The sequence below is a fragment of the Sus scrofa genome, chromosome 1, assembly GCF_054392235.1.
Source record: "Sus scrofa isolate SSC_HxYL_T2T_F1_AM1 chromosome 1, Sscrofa_HxYL_maternal_Yorkshire_Landrace_v2.0, whole genome shotgun sequence".
Classification (NCBI taxonomy): Eukaryota; Metazoa; Chordata; class Mammalia; order Artiodactyla; family Suidae; genus Sus; species Sus scrofa.
Window position 1 is genome coordinate 286,754,400 of NC_139383.1, and position 17,839 is coordinate 286,772,238.

Consider the following 17,839-nt stretch of genomic DNA (forward strand, 5'->3'; position numbering starts at 1 on the left):
GACCCATAGCGAAAAAGACCTATCACCCACGTGAAGAGTCCCAGAAGGAGAAAAGAGAGAAAATGGAGCAGATACACGATCTGAAGAAATTTCCGAAACCGATGAAGGACATCCAGCCACACATTCAAAACTCTCTGCACCTCAAACAGAATGAACACAGAGGAAACAATACCCAGGCACATCAGACTAACACTGATGAAAACAGAGACTTTTTTACATGGAGCCAGTGGGGAATAATGCAGACATTTCCGAAAAAGAAAAAAAAAAAGCCACTGTAAGAAAGTTGACCGACACTTCTACAAAAAGATGGAAGCCGGCTGACAATGGAACAGCATCCTCGAGGGATGAAGGAACTAGAAGACCTGCCAGCCTAGAATTCCAAACTCAGTAAACACAGCCTTCCAAAATGACCTCAAGACAATGGCTCACAGAGAGGAAGCAAGTCTTGCTGGAGAGATGATGGATTTCGGGGAGAGAGAAAGTTTTTCTTTAGAGTGAAATGTCCACTAATAAGTGTATAAGAAAAGGTAGATTATCACTATTTTCCACCAAGACAGAAATAAGTGAATAGGCAACATTCCCCAATGAAAGATAAAACTAGTAGGTGAAAGTCTGATGACGAATAGGACACTTTGGCATTCCTGCTGTGGCACAGCAGAAATGAATCTGACTAGGAGCCATGAAGTTGCGGGTTCAATGCCTGGCCTCGCTCAGTGGGTGAAGGATCCGGCATTGCCGTGAGCTGTGGTGTAGGTTGCAGACGTGGCTCAGATCTCACATTGCTGTGGCTGTGGTGTAGGCTGGCAGCTACAGCTCTGATTAGACTCTTAGCCTGGGAACCTCCATCTGCTGCAGGTGCGGCCCTAAAAAGACAAAAGACAAAAAAAAAGAAAATAGGATACTTATCTGACTTCAAAGTATTACCCTGCACATTACCTATTAATTACAGTAGCTTTACATCAGAGAAACCTGGCAGATACCAAGGGATCAATTACTGTCACAATAATGGGACAAACTGACATAATCCTCTTGATAGGACATGACACCCCTGAAAAGATACAACATCCCCATTGTGGTGTGCCTACCCCCACCCCCCCAAAAAACCCCACCAACCACAACCTCAATCCAATAATGAAGAAATATCAAACAAACCTAAATTGAGGGATAGTCACAAAAATAACTGGCCCAGGAGTTCCTGTTGCGGCTCAGCAGATTAAGGACCTGACATTGTCACTTTGAGGGTGCAGGTTAAGGATCCGGCACTGCTGCAAGCTGCAGTGTAGGTCGCAGATGCAGCTGGGCTGTTGCCATGGCTGTGGTGTAGGCTGCAGCTGCAGCTCGGATTCAGCCCCTGGCCTGGGAACCTCCCTATGCTGCAGGCACAGCTAGAAAAAGAAAAAGAAAAAACCTGACCTATGCTCCCCCAAAATGTCAAAGTCGTGGAAGTCAGAGAAAAGCTAAGGAACTGGCCCAGATTACAGAGAGTGGAGGGTCTTGGCCAGTAAATGCAACCAGGATCTAGGACCAGGGGAAACTGCTAGAGAAGACATCACCGGGACAGCGCTGAAGTCTGAACCCGGACTGTGGCTTAGATAATCACATCAAAGGGAAACGTCCTTGATCTTGGCAAATACACGCTCAAGTTCTTTCGGGGTAAAGGGGAGTGCTTTCTGCAAGAAACCTCCAACGGCTTAGAGGAAAAGAAGCACATGAGAAAGAGAATGCAGATGAGACACCAAAGGGGCAAACTATTCTTATTTAGTAAATCTGGGCATAGGGCAGTTCTTTGCATCCCTGCGACTTTTCTTTAAATTTGAAATTGTTTCAAGATAGAGTACAAACATTTTACCATGACAACATTTGAAGAAAAAAGTGAAATAAAGATGTGTTCAGAGGGAACAAAAGCTGAGAATCTCTTTGTAGCAGACTTGCACTCAAAATCATACTCAGAAGAGGGAAATTCAGGCACCAGGAACGCGGTTTCGAATGTAAATACAACAACGCAGGAAGAAACAAGGAGCCCTGGCAATGGGAAAGAGGCAAATCGAAATGAGCATTAACTGCTTACGGCACAAATTATGTCTTAGGGGGTTTCAAAACATGTCGAACTAAGAAACAGGACATCTACGCAAAAGCTGGGAGGAAGATGAACATAGCCAAAGGTTGTAAGGTCCTTCTCGCATTTTCCGGGGATTAGTGAAAGTCCTCATTTAAGGTCTTAGCAGTCAAAGTGAACATCCAACCTCTAAGAGAGCCACGTAAGTAACAAGAAAAGAACGTGTAACTAACAAGCTAGGAAAGGGAGCGAGGCTTGGAAGAGGAAAATTAATTAATCCAGCAGTAGGAAAGAAAGGACAAAAAAAGGAACAGATGTGACAAATAGGACATACACAGGTGATGCACTTAAATCCAAAGATCTCATAATTACATTAAATGTAAATGGCACAGCAAAAGGCAAAGACGCCCGGATCAGACCGGCTTCTAAAAGTCCGCTTATGATACAAATTTCTCCTGTGACCATAGCTTAAATATAATAAAGTCGAGCGTAATGCAGGACAGAAAAAAGGAGGCCAGGCAAAACACTAATCCCCTAGAAAGCAGGCGTCTCTCTAACAGCAGACAAAGTAGACTTCACAGCAAGAAGAACCGCCCTGAATAAAAAGAGACCTTTCATAATAAGAAGGTGAAAGTAACTGGAGCACCTAGTGACACTCCGAACCAGGACTCTAAACCTGAACTCCGCATCAAAACCACCCAGAAACTGGCTGGCTTCACGACTGGGGTGAGGGCCCAGCTGTGTACTCATGGGTCACAGCTCCCGGCACCTCTCGGCCCTTTGAGAGCTAGTGGTCCCAGCCCTCTGGGTCAGCTGCCGAGGACTCAGGGCCCTCACGCTTCTGAAGGGCTGTCAGGTGGAAAACGGTTCAGGAGACCAAGGGCCTCCCAGGGGCAGAGACGATGTGCCGGATGGAGGCCCACCCGTTCCCACCACCTGGTAAGGGAATGGTGAGCGATGGGAGCCAAGTCCAGCCACATTTGTGGGCAGTTGCAGTGCCCCGCCCCCCCACCCAAAGCTGGACGCTTCCTGATTGGCGGTTCGTGGAGCTCTGGCACCCTGCTGCCAACAGAAGTCAAAGCCAGGGGAACCAGACAGGGTACTGGGATAAGGAGCCATGGGGTCTCCGAATCACAGGCTGGGTGGGTGTCCCCTCCCATCTCGCCAGGGTGTAAACGGGGTCCTAACGAGTGGCGAGGGCCTCATGAGGACACCGGGGCCCTCCTCTCAGTGTGGCGGCCCCCCCTGCCTGCAAAGAGGGCAGGGCACGTGCACGTGAACTGAACTGAAGACCTCACCCCCACCTGTCCCCCGCAGGGCCCATGACAGACCACAGAATGGGACCAAGTGCAGATACAGGGTCAGACAGACCTGGGTCCAGATCTGAGCCGGGACGTCGCTTCCCCACGGTGTGGCCTTGGCTCACGGAGCCTACGGACACGCAACCTCCCGGGGCAAGGGGCCTCCCGCCTCCGGGCCTCCGAGCAGCCCGGGGCCCACTCACCCGGCCGTTGGTCTCGCCCTTCCACCAGCCCTGGTCCCCGCCGATGCGGCTGTAGATCTTCACCACGTCGCCCTCCCGCAGCGAGAGCTCCCGCATGTCCCGGGCAGCAAAGTTGTACCTGGCCACAGCCGTGCCGATGACGCGGGGCGTGAACACTGCTGGGGGAGGGGAGACGTCACACCACTGCCGGGCGGGGCAGCCGGGGCCGAGGGTCCTGCGGGTGGAGCCGGGTCTCTCCCTGGTGCCCAGGCCTGTGCCCGCCGAGGAGGCCAAAAGGCTCTGGAGGGACGGACCAGGCTCCAGCCGCAGGGCCCCTCGCGCCTCTGCAGGGGCCCAAACCTGTGGCCACGTGGCTTGTCTGAGGTCCGCCGTGAAGGGAGTCAGAGCTTCACCACACCCGCCCTGGGGCCGCCCCAGGCAGCGAGGGTGCTCGTGGGGATGGGAGCAGATGCCAGCTCCCACGGCATCTCCCCTGTGTGCCCAGTGCAGGGCCAGCATATGCCAGTGGGCAGCTGAGTCACCCACGCCCAGCCCCAGCCTTCACTGTGACAAAGTGCCTGCAACTGGACCCCAGGGCCCCGGTGCCCAACTTCCCTCGTGTGCCCAATTCCTGAGCCCAACCAAACTGGAAACCCCACTGGACCAGCTGGGACCCAGGAGTCCTGATGGGCAGATGACAATGACCGTGACGGGAGGGGAAACACACAGCTGCTGGGAGAGCTCTGGATCTGGCAGCAGACGGCCGTGCGGCCAGGGTCAGTCAAGACCTGTCCCTCTGCACCCAAGTCCCATAAGTCCTCCGGGCTCCCGCCGAGGGAGGCCCGCCCTGGGTCTGCTCCCCCCTTCACCCCGAGGGTGGCCGCCCGGCTGTTGGCTGCTGCCAGAGGCAAAGCTCCCGGAGAGCAATGGGGGACAGTGGCTGGTGGCTGGGGCGTGGTCATGGGGTGAGCAGGCCAGAGGCGGGGACAGCGCCAAGCCTGATTGTGTCCGCAGGTGCTGCAGCGTCCCCAGCCCCCTCGCTGAGCCCCTTCCTTCCCCGTCCCACCTGCCCGCCCCCCGGTAGCTGCGGACACTTCCAGGCCGGGGCTGTGGGCCAGCAGGCAGCTGGGGCGGGCCGGGCCCCCCACGCCCCGAGCAGCGGCGGTACCTGACCAGAAGGGGGCGGAGGAGCCCTGAGAAGCAAGGCCGAGGCCCTGAGGGCTGAGAAAAGAGAAGTTGTAGGAGGCGCAGGAAGCTGCAAAGAGGCGAGAGAGACCGTGAAAGGGGGGCCGGGGGCGTCCACACGCGGGCAGCCAGGACGTGGTCACAGGTGGCAGGGAGGGAGGGCCGGTCCCGCCAGGGCATCAGGGGGGCAGCGGGATGGCGCAGGCCTCGGGGTCCACCTGGGCACAGTGTGGCGTGGCCGGTTCCGAGCTGCTCTCACTCCCCGCCCCGTGCACCTGTTCCCACCTCCTCCCAGGGGGCGGGTGGGGTGAGGACTCAGGCAACTACGCACACAGAGCCCAGCCCGTTGCCCGGTGCCCAGCAGGTGCTCACTCCAGGCCTGCCATTCCCCTCCTGGCCTGCTCTGCCCAGGTGGGACCCGCGGTCTTGCAGGACCCTGAAGCTGGAGGAAGCAGGGGGCTCAGAGACAGAGTCCTGGGCTGGAGGCCGAACACTCGGGGCCCACTCTGCCCCCCGTCCAGCTGGCCCCTGTCGGCGCCGTGGAGCCCCCTCTGCAAACAGAGGTGCTGGCCCTGGCTCCCTTACAGTGGAGGCCGGGAGGAGGGTGACGCTGGGGCCCAGGACAGGTCTGAGGACAGAAGGGACCTGCCCTGCTCGCTCTCCACTGACCTCCAGGCAGAGGCATCCAACCTCAGCAATTCAGAGCTGGCCCTCCCCACCTGCCATATGGGGCCACCAGGACACCCTGGCTCAGGAGCTGCCTGTGAAGACCCGGGGGCCCGGGCCAGCGCTCCCAGGGGCGGGAGTCGGGAGGGGCTCCCGGCCTAGGCCAGCGTGGCCCACAGGGAGCCTTCCCCACGCGGGCCTTACCTGGGGACCGGCTGGAGGCCCTGGAGGCCGAGCGTTCCCGTGACTTGTAGGGGTACTTGAGCGTGGTGTCCAGCTGCTTGAAGCTCTCCTTGAGCGAGTGGCACTGGTAGTACTCCACCAGCTCCTGCAGGACGCACGCACTCTCACTGATCGAGGCCTCCGCCTCCAGGCAGTCCTCCCAGGCGCCCGGCCCTCCCTCTCGACCTCCTCGGGTTCACTGGGGGGGCTCAGCCTCTTGGCCCCCTGAGAACTCCCCCTCCCCCCAGCACTCAGACCACAGGTGGGGTGGTCAGTATGGCAGACTTTTGAACCTACAATCTCTCACCCAAAGGTTTCTATAGGAAAAATGACGGAGGAAGGCCTGGCTCGGTGGACAGGGATGCTCCCTGCAACACTGCATAATGGAGAAAGACTGGACACCTGCACACAACCCACACCAGGGAAGTCCCAGGAATCACAGCACATCACGTGACCAAAGGCCGTGCGGCCACAGCGGGACGAGAGGGCTGTCCCTGTGGTGAGTGCTCACAGGCCTGGGAGGTAAACCAGGAGCTGGGTCCAGTGTGGCCAGTGGTTTTGTTTGAAAAAGGAACCTATAGACAGTGGGCTGTACTTAGAGGCTGTGGGGACTCACCCTGGGACAAGAACATGGGTCTGGGGGGCAGAGGGTGTTTTACTGTGTGCGTGTCTGGGGCCGCTGTGGGCCGGCTAAGAGCGCGCCTGCTCTACCTGCACGTTCTCAGAAGAGGCAACACGTGTAATGAAGCAAAGGAACGCGGGACAGGACTTTATTTTTTTTATTTATTTTTTATTTTTTGTCTTTTTTTGCCTTTTCTAGGGCCGCTCCTGCAGCATATGGAGGTTCCCAGTCTAGGGGTCTAATCGGAGCTGCAGCCGCCAAGACTACGCCACAGCAACGCAGGATCCGAACCGCGTCTGCAACCTATACTGCAGCTCATGGTAACGCCGGATCCTTAACCCACTGAGCAAGGCCAGGGATTGAACCCGCAACCTCATCGTTCTTAGTCGGATTCGTTAACCACTGAGCCACGACGGGAACTCCTGGACCGGGCTTTAAAGTCACCTCTCAGTCTTTCTTTTGGCCGCACTTGCGACATGTGGAAGTCTCCAGGCCAGGGATCCAGCCCGGGCCACAGGAGTAACCAGAGCCACAGTAGGGACAATGCTGGATCCTTAACCTGCTGAGCCACCAGGGAACTCCCTAAAATCGTGTGTAGGACTATGCCTTTAACCAGCTGGGCTGGGACAGGTGGGGGTGGGGGGTGGGAACTGGAAGCCGTGTGTGTGTGTGTGTGTGTGTGTGTGTGTGTGTGTGTGTGTGTGAGTGAGGTTGGCCAGCAGCCCCGCCCTGGATGGAGTCTCTCGGGCCTCAGTTTCCGGCTCCGGTTGGGCAGGCCTGGGCTGCTGTGATTCTGGAGGCCTTCCCTGTCCACCACGAGGTTTTGGGGACAGAGGTCCCTGGACCTCCCCCACGCTGTGCAGACCCTCCTCCCCCACGGTGGGCAACCTCTGCAAGCCCCGCCTGCGGGAGTGGGTGCGGAGGCCACGCCTCCCCGACGTGGCCGAGGCGGCCGACCCGGGCCCTCCTCCCACCCTCGGGGCCAGGCCGGCGGGAGCCGCGCATCACGTACCAAGAGGCTTTCAAACTTCTTGGCTTCCGTGATGTGGACCCAGCTGTCCTTCTCGACCACCTTAATGTGCTTCACTTCGTCGTTGAACCTGCGCGAGGCACATGGGTGGTCACTGCACGGGCCGCGAGGCCCCCAGCCCCCCCAGGGGCCCAGGCTATCACGTGTTTGCTGGAGCAAAGACCCTGGCCCTCGCCCACACCCCTGCTCCCTCGGCTGCTCCCTCTCGGCCCTCCCCTGCCCCAGCCTGGGCCTGTCCCCTACCGCCCACCCATCTGTCAGGCCATGAGGCCCCAGGAGGGCAGCCTCACCCCAGCGGTGGCACCATTTCCTAGTACTGCCCCTTGCACCCCCACTGCTGCCCAGCCGGAGGCGCTCTTCCTCAGACAGGCCAAGCACAAGTCCGCCAGGCCCCGACACTGGCTGTCCCCTCGGCCCAGAATGCTCCCCTCCTGTCACCCTCTCAGCCCGGCCCGGTGTCCTCAGGTCTCCAAACGGGGCCTCGATGGAGTGGTCTTCACGCCCCACCCCTCCCTCCCAGTGCCCCCCACCCCCTTGCCAGCTGTCTCCAAAGCCAGACAAAGGCATCACAAGAAAATGACACAGCATCACTTATGAGAGGAGCCCACATCCTCAAACGCCGTCAGCAAATCTCTCTGCACGTGCGCCTCTACACAAACCGACATATAAAAGGGACTTTACTCCACCGTCAAACGGGACGTCCCAGGAATGCAAGGCTGGTTTAATGTCCGGAAACCAGTTAGCGGAATAAACACCCACCACACTGTTCTTCCCGGGTTGAAAGTGAACTGAGTGGCTCACCACCCCCCAGCTCCTTGGGCGGGACCCGCCTAAGTCCCACTCCAGAGCCCTGGGGGCCAGGCATCCGGAGGATGCTCTGCAGACTCCCATCGGGCGAGACGTCTCTGCCACTTCACTGCTTGGTGTTGCCCTGGCCATGCCACCAGCCTGCATGCCCCACTGTTCTCCCAGGGCCCGACCTGCCCTGGGGGGGTCACACACTGTACAGTGCTCCCACCACCCATGGCAGGTGCAGCTGACCTCTGCTCGAAAGCAGGTCCTGTGCACGAGGTGACCCAGGTCATGTCCAGCTGGCAGTCATCAGACACCTGTCACTTTCCATGTGGCAGTTGTCCTTTGTGTTTTGTATCTGAGAAAGTCCAGTGCATCCGTTTCAGATGCAAACATCTGTGGGGCTCTTGGAAAGCCCGTGGGGATCATGGCAGTTCTCATTCTGGCTCCTCTGAGTTCCCCACATCCACCACTTCCACCTCGGGGGTCTTCAGCCACCATTCTGTATTGGGGACCCCCCTGCCTAGGATGACGGGGGACGAGCACCTGCAGACCTCCCAGTGATGCAGGATAAGGAGAGATTCATGCACTGAGGTGGGAGGGGGGAGGGGGCTGTGTGTCCAGGACCTGGGTGTGCACCCCCACCCCACCCCCCGCCCCAGCCTGGCTCACATCTGCCCCTAATGTCCAGAGGCATCACTGCATCCTACAGAAAAGGCCTCTCTGCTCCCTCATGGTGGCTTCTGTTTCTTGATACCACAAGCACCCAGTGCGACTTTGAAGCTGTCCCGTGATCCTGGCGGGTCCTGCCCTCCCCAGCACCCACCCAGCAGAACAGAGGAGGTCCTCCCTGGACACAGGCCGCCTGCTTGGGCTCATGATCCCATTGAGGGCATGGCCATCGAGGTCACGGTGGACCAGAGCCCTCTAATCTCTGTCCTGAGACTCCTGCCCAGCGTGTGTCCTATGCCAGTGGTGACCAACTACCAATCAGATTCCAGTTCTTAAAAGAGGTGACAGAAGACCCCTCAGGGGGGCAGCTTTCAGGCAGGAGGACAGCAGCCCGAAGGCCATTGGCTGAAGCCTGGAGTTGGCTGCAGTGTGACGGTCCGTGCTCTCGAGGCCCCTGTGGGGGCGCTGGGAAGTCCCTGCCCGCTCATGGTACCTGAGCTCCTCTGGTTGCCACCTGAAAAACCCCAGCTCAGGCCCATGGGGTGGCTTTGGGGTCCTTCACGGCCGTCCCAGGCCAGCTGCACTGTGTGGACCTTTCATCTCAAAAGTGCCCTGGTCTGGGCAACACGTTCCAAGGCCCCTCCATCCAACAAGTCCAGGATCTGGAGGGGGTGTGGGCTCCATAGGGAAGAGGTCTCCCTGACCCCCGGCCGCCACCTACTTGATGCTTATGGCAAAGCGCTCAGCTTCCGCCGGCCGCTCTCTGATCAGGTAGGTCCCGCTGGCGTGGGATTTGAGCAGGTTGTCGGTCTGCTGCCTCTCCATGTTTCCGGCAAACCTGGAGCGGAGGAAGAAACGGGAGCTGTCCACTGACACCGCCACGAGCGCTCATCTGCCTAACCCCGCGGGAGCTAGCAGCTGGGGACACGAGGCCACGCCCCCAGGAGGCGGGGCGAGCTGTGGGCGGGGCCTGGGGAGACGTGGGGCGGGGCATCCGTGTGCCAGCGGGCACACGGCCGCATTGAGAGGATGGCTGGGGGAGAGAGAAGGACCCCGCCCCCAGCCAGTCCACCGGGACCTCTGCCCTCCGGAACCCTGGGCCTGCAAGAGGCGTTCAGGGTAACAGATGTGAGATCAAATTTCCTTTCCAAGTTCTCACCATTTAAAAAGCGGTAATAAACACAAACTGCTTCTGTGGGAGGTTGTGTCCTAACACACCCACAACCCCAGCACCTCCACGGGTGGGTCTGGGACCGTGGGAGGGAAGGCTTTCCTGCCATCTCTATGGAAACGAAGCCCACTCCCCAGCTCCACCTCCGGAGCAAAGCCAGACCCCATCCGCACCTCTCTGTGGGCTGGACTGGGGCTTTGGTAAATAGATGCGTTAGGAAACTAAAGTCCTGTGCGGCACGCCATCTACTGAAAACCACAGGTCAGTCCTCCACGCTCCACATGAGACCCAAATGCAGGGCGAACAACGTCCAGGAAGAGCCAGGGGTCTCAAGGTGTCGGGGAGGCCGGGGACACTGAGGGTGCAGACCCTCCCGGGGTAGAGGGCTGGCCGCTCTGGGCCCCGCAGGGCGAGCTTCTGCCAGGAAGAGACCAGTCAGCCGCAGCCGTGATGAAATCTGGCCCCAGGACTCACGCCTGCCACGACCGCCTTGGCGCTCCACCCATCAAACAAACGCACTGCTCTCGTGGAGCACAGTATGAGCAAATACACAGGATTCCGGCCTCCGACAGACTTCCCTGTACGTATTTCACACAGTGAAGCCCAAGGAAGATCCCTTTAAAGAAAGGCTTGGGGGCTCCTGTCAACAAACCCAACGACAATCCATGAGAATGTGGGTTTGATCCCTGGCCTCGCTCAGGCTCAGTGGGTTAAGGATTTGGTGCTGCTGCAGGCTGTGGCGTAGGTTGCAGGCCGGCAGCTGCAGCTCCAATTCAGCCCCTAGCCTGGGAACCTCTATATGCTACAGGTATAGCCTTAAAAAGAAAGAAGGAAGGAAAGAAAGAAAGAAAGACTTCGTTCTCCCAAATGTTCAAGCCTGACGATCTGTTTATTGACAGGGAAGGAGCGGCCTCGGGGTAGAGAAGGTTCCCCAGGCTCCCAGTGATTGCGGACGGAGGAGCGAGAAGGGGGCTGCCCGCAGCTGGGCTCAGCCGCCCTGGAGGCAGAAGAGAAGCAGCCTGGGACCCCCACAGCCCCTCACAGGCAGATCCACTCACCAGGGGTAGGCGGTGTAGTCCATCTCCCGAGACGGCGGCCGGCTCATGGGCGGCTGGCAGGAGAGAACGTTCCAGTTAGTGTCTCCCCAGAGGCTGTCCACAGCGTGGGGACCGGCAGTGTCCAATCGCCCGTGTGGACGGAGGCCCAGAGCCACCGGCCTGGGAGGCCCCGAGGGCAGCAGCCGGGACTCGCCATCCCTGAACAGATGCTCCGTGGGTTTGGTTCAGGGACTGACGGACTGAATAAATGAATGGAGGGCCTCCCACGAGCAGGGCCCGTGATCCCCAGGGAGGGAGGCAGCCTGAAGGGGGCTGGAATGTCCCAGCTGTGGACAGCAGCACCCCCGCACCTCGAGTCCCCCGCGCTGCAGACACCAGCAGCCTTGCAAAAGCCTCGCAGCTCTCTGGAGCCCGCGCCGTGCCCTTGCTGCCCAGCGCCCCCACCCTGGCCTCCCCTCAGCGGGCCACACGCTGGGTAAAGCCTCCCGGGTTACCGGTCCCCTCCCTGCCCATTCACCAAGCAGGTGGGGAAACCGAGGCCTTGGGCGGGGAAGGGAGAAGTTCCTCTCACCTGCGACTGACTTGCTGGGGTGGGGGGGCGACGGGGGGTACAATGTATCAGGGCTGACGGCAGCCTTTGCTAACGGTCAAGCATTTGCGCCCCAGCACTCGGATGAAAGAGATGCTGTATTGCCTTTTTTCTTCTTTTTTTGGGGGGGTCTTTTTAGGGCCGTACCTGCGGCACATGGAGGTTCCCAGGCCAGGGGTCCAATCGGAGCTGTAGCCACCGGCCTACGCCAGAGCCACAGCCACGCGGGATCCGAGCCGCGGGAACTCCCGTAGTGCCTTTCTTCTAAATATCATAATGTCTGGCTCTGAACTCCTATGTTTAGGGTATTAGAGCGCCCTCAAATTAAAGTCCCTAAAATCTGGAGAAAGGCAGCGGGGTCTCTGGTCCGTCACACCTGCCGCAGCAATGTCCATTCCAGTGCCTTTAAAACCAGTCACATCCTCCCAACAGGAGGTGCCCTGCCTCTTGGTCCCCCCACCTGTCTTTTTTTCTGGGCACAGCCCCAGCTCGGGGGCCAGCGCACAGCAGCCGGAACCAGCCCAGGGCATCCTGAGTGAGGAGATGGTTCACGGCACCCTGGCCACCGTGTTCTAGAAGCTTCCATGGGAAGTACTCACCCTTCCATCCACCGGACAGGGCTTCACAGACGAGCTAGGGAAGTAACCCGACTTCCTGGTTTGCACCAGCCGACCCTGGAAGGGGGCAGAGGGTCAGGGCCCGTGGCCGGGGAGGCGGGGCACTGCAGCCTGCGGGCAGCTCATCCTAAGGAGCGTAGGAGGAAGCCCGGGAGAGCACCACCTCCCTGCAGTAAGCTCAGGGGGCGGGAAGGGGAGGGGCGCCCCACTTCTCAGATGAGGACACTGAGGCCCAGAGAAGCTCACGACCTGCTCGGCGCCGGGACTGGAGCCCATCTCCCGGCCGGCCCCTTCCTCATCCACCCGGCCCTTCCCAAACAGCAAGGGGCACGCGGGCCTGGGGGTCACTGCCTGGGAGGGTCCGGGGGCAGCTGTCCACTCTCCTTGTTCCTTCTGCCCGGAAGACCCTCCTGAGGGTCCCCCGGCAGCTCCTCCTCAGCCCCCCACCTTCCCATCAGCAAAGCATCTCTGCAAGGCCACCCGGACCTGAAGCCCTGGTCACACTGGGGGAGGGAAACTGGGAGGCCGGGGTCAGCGTGGGGCAGACTCCGTACTGCAGACCCCTTCTCAGCTCCCGAGTCTCCAGGTAGGCGAGGCGCGGTCTAGTGCCCTAAGTTCCTCAGGAAGTATGTACCCACAAGGGCCGGGCAACCACCATGATGGCAGTAACAGTACTGGAACGTGACAAACACACGCACTGGCGTCAGCTCTGAGCAGGTCGCGCCCGGCCACCCGGGCTGGGTGAGCACTCCTGGCTTCCGTGGCCCCGTGTGCACCCCCAGGGGTCTCAGGGCTCCCTTGAGCCCCAAGGCTTGGGAGGGAAAAGCACCAGTGGCCCCAGTTTCTCCGGCCTTATGATCAGAACAGCAAGTTTCAAGGCTCAGAACCATAAACTGTCACATGGACCCGTGTCCGCCTTTGTTCCCTGGGGGAGGGCAGCACGGGGGTGGGTCTCAGTCTTGGGGTCCCCTCCAATGCAGGGCTTGGGGGTGCTGGCCTGGCCTGGGCGGGGTGGGCGCAGGGTGGACGCGGCCTGGCGGGGGAGCTTGGGGAGGGTGCGCAGGATGCAACCCAGGGGGCAGCAGATGGGGAGGGGTCTGGACCTCGGCGGGGGGGGGCAGGCAGAGAGGGCCCCTCCTGAGAGGGGCCACTGTCCTTCCGCCACCACCCCCAAGTCCCAGGTCCTGCTGACACCCCCTTCTCTCCACCCTGTCGTCTTATGCCCCAAACCCACCCCTGCCTGGACTCCCCGCTTCCACCGTGACGGGGGCGGGAGCAGCCTAGGACCTTGACCCTTCTCGGCCCAGGACGCACCTCCCACCATTGCGACTCGGGGTCACCTCGCAGTAGCTCGATCACGTCGCCCGTCTGGAAGGTCAGCACTGGCTTCCCGGGGGGAGCAGGGATGCCGTGGTAATTCTGCACGGCCACCATCTTGGGACCTGCGGGGACAAGGCAGGAGCGGGCGTGGCTCCGTGACTCTGCGCGGTGGCTGCCCACCCAAGGTCACCTTGGCCTCCCTGCGTTCTCAAACCCGGGGCTCTCAGTGGACGGCGCCTGTGTCACCCCTCCCTAAATTCTTCCTGAAAAACTCCTTTGTCCCTTCGCTAAATGTCCTGTAAATACACTACTTACGCGACCAGCAGATTCAAGGTATCGTTACGGCAACAGCAAGTTACTGCTTTCTTTTTTTTTCTTTTTAGGGCCATATCTGCGGCATATGGAGGTTCCCGGGCTAGAGGCTGAATCGGAGCTGCAGCTGCCGGCCTACGCCACAGCCACAGCAACACCAGATCCGAGCCGCATATGTAACCTGCACCACTGCTTGCGGCAGTGTCGAAGCCTTAACTCACTGAGCAGGGCCAGGGATCGAACCCACGCCCTCAGAGAGACAACATCGGGTCCTTAACCTACTGAGTCGCAATAGGAATTCCAATAGCAAATTACTTTTAAATAGCACTTTATGGGTTTTCATGCAACACCTTTCAAATTTGTACAGAGAGTCAGCCATGTGGAGCAGGAGATGGGGTACCCCTCTCATTAGAAATGGGGGGCTGGGGGGCTGGTCTGCTCCTAGACCTTGCAGGCAGCAGCGTGGTTTTCATAATTAAATTACACTTTGCCCAGGGGCTCTGGCGGCATCCCACGCGATGCTGAGCAGGGCAACGGGGACACGAGGGGACAGAGGAAACGGCACCGTGGCAGCAGCAGCATCCTGCTGTCTGCTCTGCTCTGGGTCTCTGGGCTGCAGCTCAGGGCCTCCCCTGGGCCGAAGGGACGGTGACCCTCTGCAGGCTGGGCCCTGTCCCCATGCCCAGCACGGCATCATCAGAAATGAAGAAGGTTCCCGGGGAGGTGGCTGTGGAGGCGGAAGGGAGCCTGGGGCCAAGAACAGTGGGCAAAGCCGGCAGTCGCCACGGCCAGGCCCAGGCGCGGCTCCCAGGGTGACAGCAGACACGGATGACAGAGAAGGCCAAGTCCCAGAGACTCACCTGGCCCCGCTCCAGAGGCGTCCTGTGAGGGCGAGGACAGAGAACTGTGAGGGCGGAAGGCTGCCCGAGTGCACGACACCCCCTGCCCCCCACCCCAGATAGAAGGGTCAAGGGAGCAAACGCAAGGCATTCGTGACACTGCTTTCCCATGTGACACTGCCTCACCTATACCCTCAGCCTTTGCGCCCCTCCGCAGCCCCGGGACACCCATCCCCTCCCCCTCCCATTCCTTCCATGAATACACACCTCCTCCAGGAAGCCCACCCTGACCACCCAGCCTGGGGCTCCCTGCTCTGAGCCTGGGGTGGGTCACCTCCGTCTGGGACACCTCCTGCCGTGACCACTAAATGCTGTGTCTTCCTCCTCTTGAGGGCACATCTGGACCCCACGCAGGGCTTATTAGGAGCCCTTTAAGTGCTGGTTAATTTGGCTGGACCCCACGGCTGGGGTGAGAGGCAACGCCCACACCCCGTAAGTGAATCGGTGACTTCACCCCAAGTCAGCTGATGAGAGGGCTCTAAGCCAAAGGAGGAGGCAGGGCAGGTGGGCGGACACCTGTCATGGAGCTGGGCACCCACGGCCGCCAGGAAGCCACCGGGCAGGCAGGGAGGGGGCAGCTGGGCAGGGCAACCGCTATCAGGGCCCAGGTGGCCGGGCATGGGGACCACTTCTACTGAGGCCCATGCAGGGAAGCAAAGGCCCCTGGTGACCAGCAGGGGCCCTGCAAGCCGGCATGCTCCCAGGCGTGAGGGCCAGAATGCGTGGTCTTTCTAGCTCCGGGCACAGGGCTGCGTGGGGTGCAGGCAGCAGGAAGGGAATGGTTTGGTGGACTCACCAGGTCTGCAGGCGAACCTGAAAAGGAAGCACATCCGGGTCAGAGGGCGAGCAGCCAACACCACAGACAGGGGGCAGGGGGCACCGTCCACACAGCAGGACCACTGGTGCCTGCACGTGTGAGCAAAGTAAGCTCCAAGGCCCTTCATTCCAGTCTTGGGTTGTGGACACGCTTGGCTGGTGACCATGAAAATCACTCAACTACTTGTGTCAGCAAATTCCGTGCTCGGGTTCTGGGGGGCCCACGGGCAAGCACACTATCTGACCCAGTGGCACACAGGCTTTTCTGCAGGAGCCAGCTCTGCTCCAGTGGTGGGAGCTGCCTAATCACTGGGCTCAGAAGGAAGATTTCCACAATTGATTGGTGATGCCTGCCCCGGGCAGGTGACAGGAGACGCTGGTTGGCATGCTACTCGATTTGTCAGCATGCTCACTCTGGACAGGGGGCACCTCAGCCTGTCAAATGGAAGGCAAACGTTCTGAAGATGCTTTCTGCCTGTCCTGGGGTGACCCCCCGGGGAGGCACGGAGCCAGGCCAGGCCCTGGCCACCTGACAAGCTGGGCTGCCAGGCCACCCCCTCAATGGCTAAGGTGCGGCTGATGTGACTTCAACACCATCTGGCACTCACAGTCGCAGACTGTTCTGGGCGGACATAAGGTCCCACAGATCCCGCAGAAGCAAGGTCACAGTGTCAGGGGTGGTGAGGGCAAACAGCTGTCCTCATGGGGAACGCAGCCGCGAGGCTCGGCCCTGATGGGGGCTCCTTGAGGGGCGGGGTGCTGCTCCGGGAGCAGCTGGCATCTCCCTGGGGCATCCTGGCAGCTAACAGTTAAACCTGCCCTGGCACGGGTCCTCAGCACAGGGCAGAGGTGATGCTGATGAGGCCAAGGAGTGGAGACTGAGCCCAGAATGAAGACAAGAGCGAGGGTCAGAGAGGAGGCAGCTTGGAATCTGCCGAGAGAAGTGGCTGGAGTGGCTGGGGCAGGGCGAGTCCCGGCAGAGGAACAAGAAAGGGACCACGGGCTCCTTGAAATAAAATCAGGTGCTGGAGCTCTTGTCGTGGAGCAGTGGAAATGAATCCAACTGGGAACCATGAGACTGTGGGTTCGATCCCTAGCCTCGCTCAGTGGGTTGAGGATCCGGCGTTGCCGTGAGCTCTGGTGTAGGTCGTAGACGCAGCTGGGATCTGGCATTGCTGTGGCTGTGGTGTAGACCGGCAGCTACAGCTTCAATTGGACCCCTAGCCTGGGAACCTCCATATGCTGTGGGTGCAGTCCTAAAGAGCAAAAAAAGAAAAACCGAAAAAACCCATAACCCAGGTGCCACCAGGGGCTCTCGATGCACAGGGATGCCGATAACCCCGGCTCGTGAAAGATATGCGACCGCCTATCTGGTCAGGGCCCAAGTACATACATCGTGAGAAAAAAACAAACATAAAACGAGATGAGGGAGGAGCTCCCGCGGTGGCGAGTGGGGTTAAGGAGCTGGCGTGGTCTCTGCAGTGGTCTGGGTCACTGCTGAGGCACGGACGGGTTGGCTCCCCAGCCTGGAGCAGTGGGTTCAGGATCCGGGGTTGCCACAGCTGTGTCTCAGATTCGATCCCTGGCCTGGGAACTGCCACATGCTGCTGATGCAGCCAAAAAATTTTTAAAAGAGAGAGAGAGGTGGGGGACGGGCACGTGTGTGTGCGCGCGTGCACGCGTGTGCAAAAAAAGCAGAAAGCACGTGACAGTAACTGTGGCTGTTTTTGCCGGTGAGATGGTGAGACGCTGTTAATCTCCTTCCTTCCTTTTTCTCTAATTTCCATGGGAAACGAGTGTTTCGTAATTGGGAGGGGGGTGGGAACCCAAAAGAGTATCTAAAAGTAAGAAAACTTGGCAGGAAATATACCAAAATGTCACCTTTGGTTATTTCATCATAGGTTCCTGAGAGAGAATTACTTTCGTCTTTATTTCTTCTCTTTCTTTTCTCTAACTTTTGGATAAATATGCCTGTTACCTTTAAGACCAGGGAAAACACTCCAGGAGAAGCGAACCATTGAGTCGTTGCGTGCAAAGGACATGTGGCCACAAGAAGGCGGTGTCCGCGGGCAAAGCCGAACGGCCGCCTTCGGAGGGGCACCGCCTCCTCTAGCCTGGAGGGGACCCGGGGGGCTGCTGGATCTCCCCTGGGCCAGAGGGGCTGCCTGGGGCCTGTGGTGGGCACCAGGGGACCTGGGCCGACCCGGCAGACCTCCTCCTGGATCAGGGCATGGGGTCAGCAGTCACAGTAAACAAGGAACGACAAAATCTGCTCCAGGCAGAGGTGTCCTGAGGACAAGCGCCTGGCACGCTTTCCCGACTCCCTGGA

The 17,839-nt window shown here is 59.4% G+C and overlaps 1 protein-coding gene across 35 annotated transcripts in view; it reads right to left on the bottom strand.

The window, feature by feature from the left end:
* VAV2 (vav guanine nucleotide exchange factor 2) overlaps positions 1-17,839 on the bottom strand; it is a 174,252-nt gene that overhangs the window by 3,152 nt on the left and 153,261 nt on the right. For 8 of the 35 annotated variants that reach the window (XM_021071367.2, XM_005654617.4, XM_085001009.1 and 5 more), the window contains 9 exons: positions 15,491-15,507; positions 14,656-14,677; positions 13,478-13,605; positions 12,146-12,220; positions 10,958-11,010; positions 9,450-9,566; positions 7,247-7,334; positions 5,595-5,718; positions 3,561-3,715 (listed from right to left, as the gene is read on the bottom strand). In XM_021071367.2, the coding sequence (XP_020927026.1) occupies positions 3,561-3,715; positions 5,595-5,718; positions 7,247-7,334; positions 9,450-9,566; positions 10,958-11,010; positions 12,146-12,220; positions 13,478-13,605; positions 14,656-14,677; positions 15,491-15,507 (779 nt within the window). Of the gene's footprint in view, positions 1-3,560; positions 3,719-4,707; positions 4,795-5,594; positions 5,719-7,246; positions 7,335-9,449; positions 9,567-10,957; positions 11,011-12,145; positions 12,221-13,477; positions 13,606-14,655; positions 14,678-15,490; positions 15,508-17,839 lie in introns of all 35 variants that reach the window. The other 27 variants (XM_085000958.1, XM_005654614.4, XM_085000921.1 and 24 more) reach the window with 7 other exon arrangements.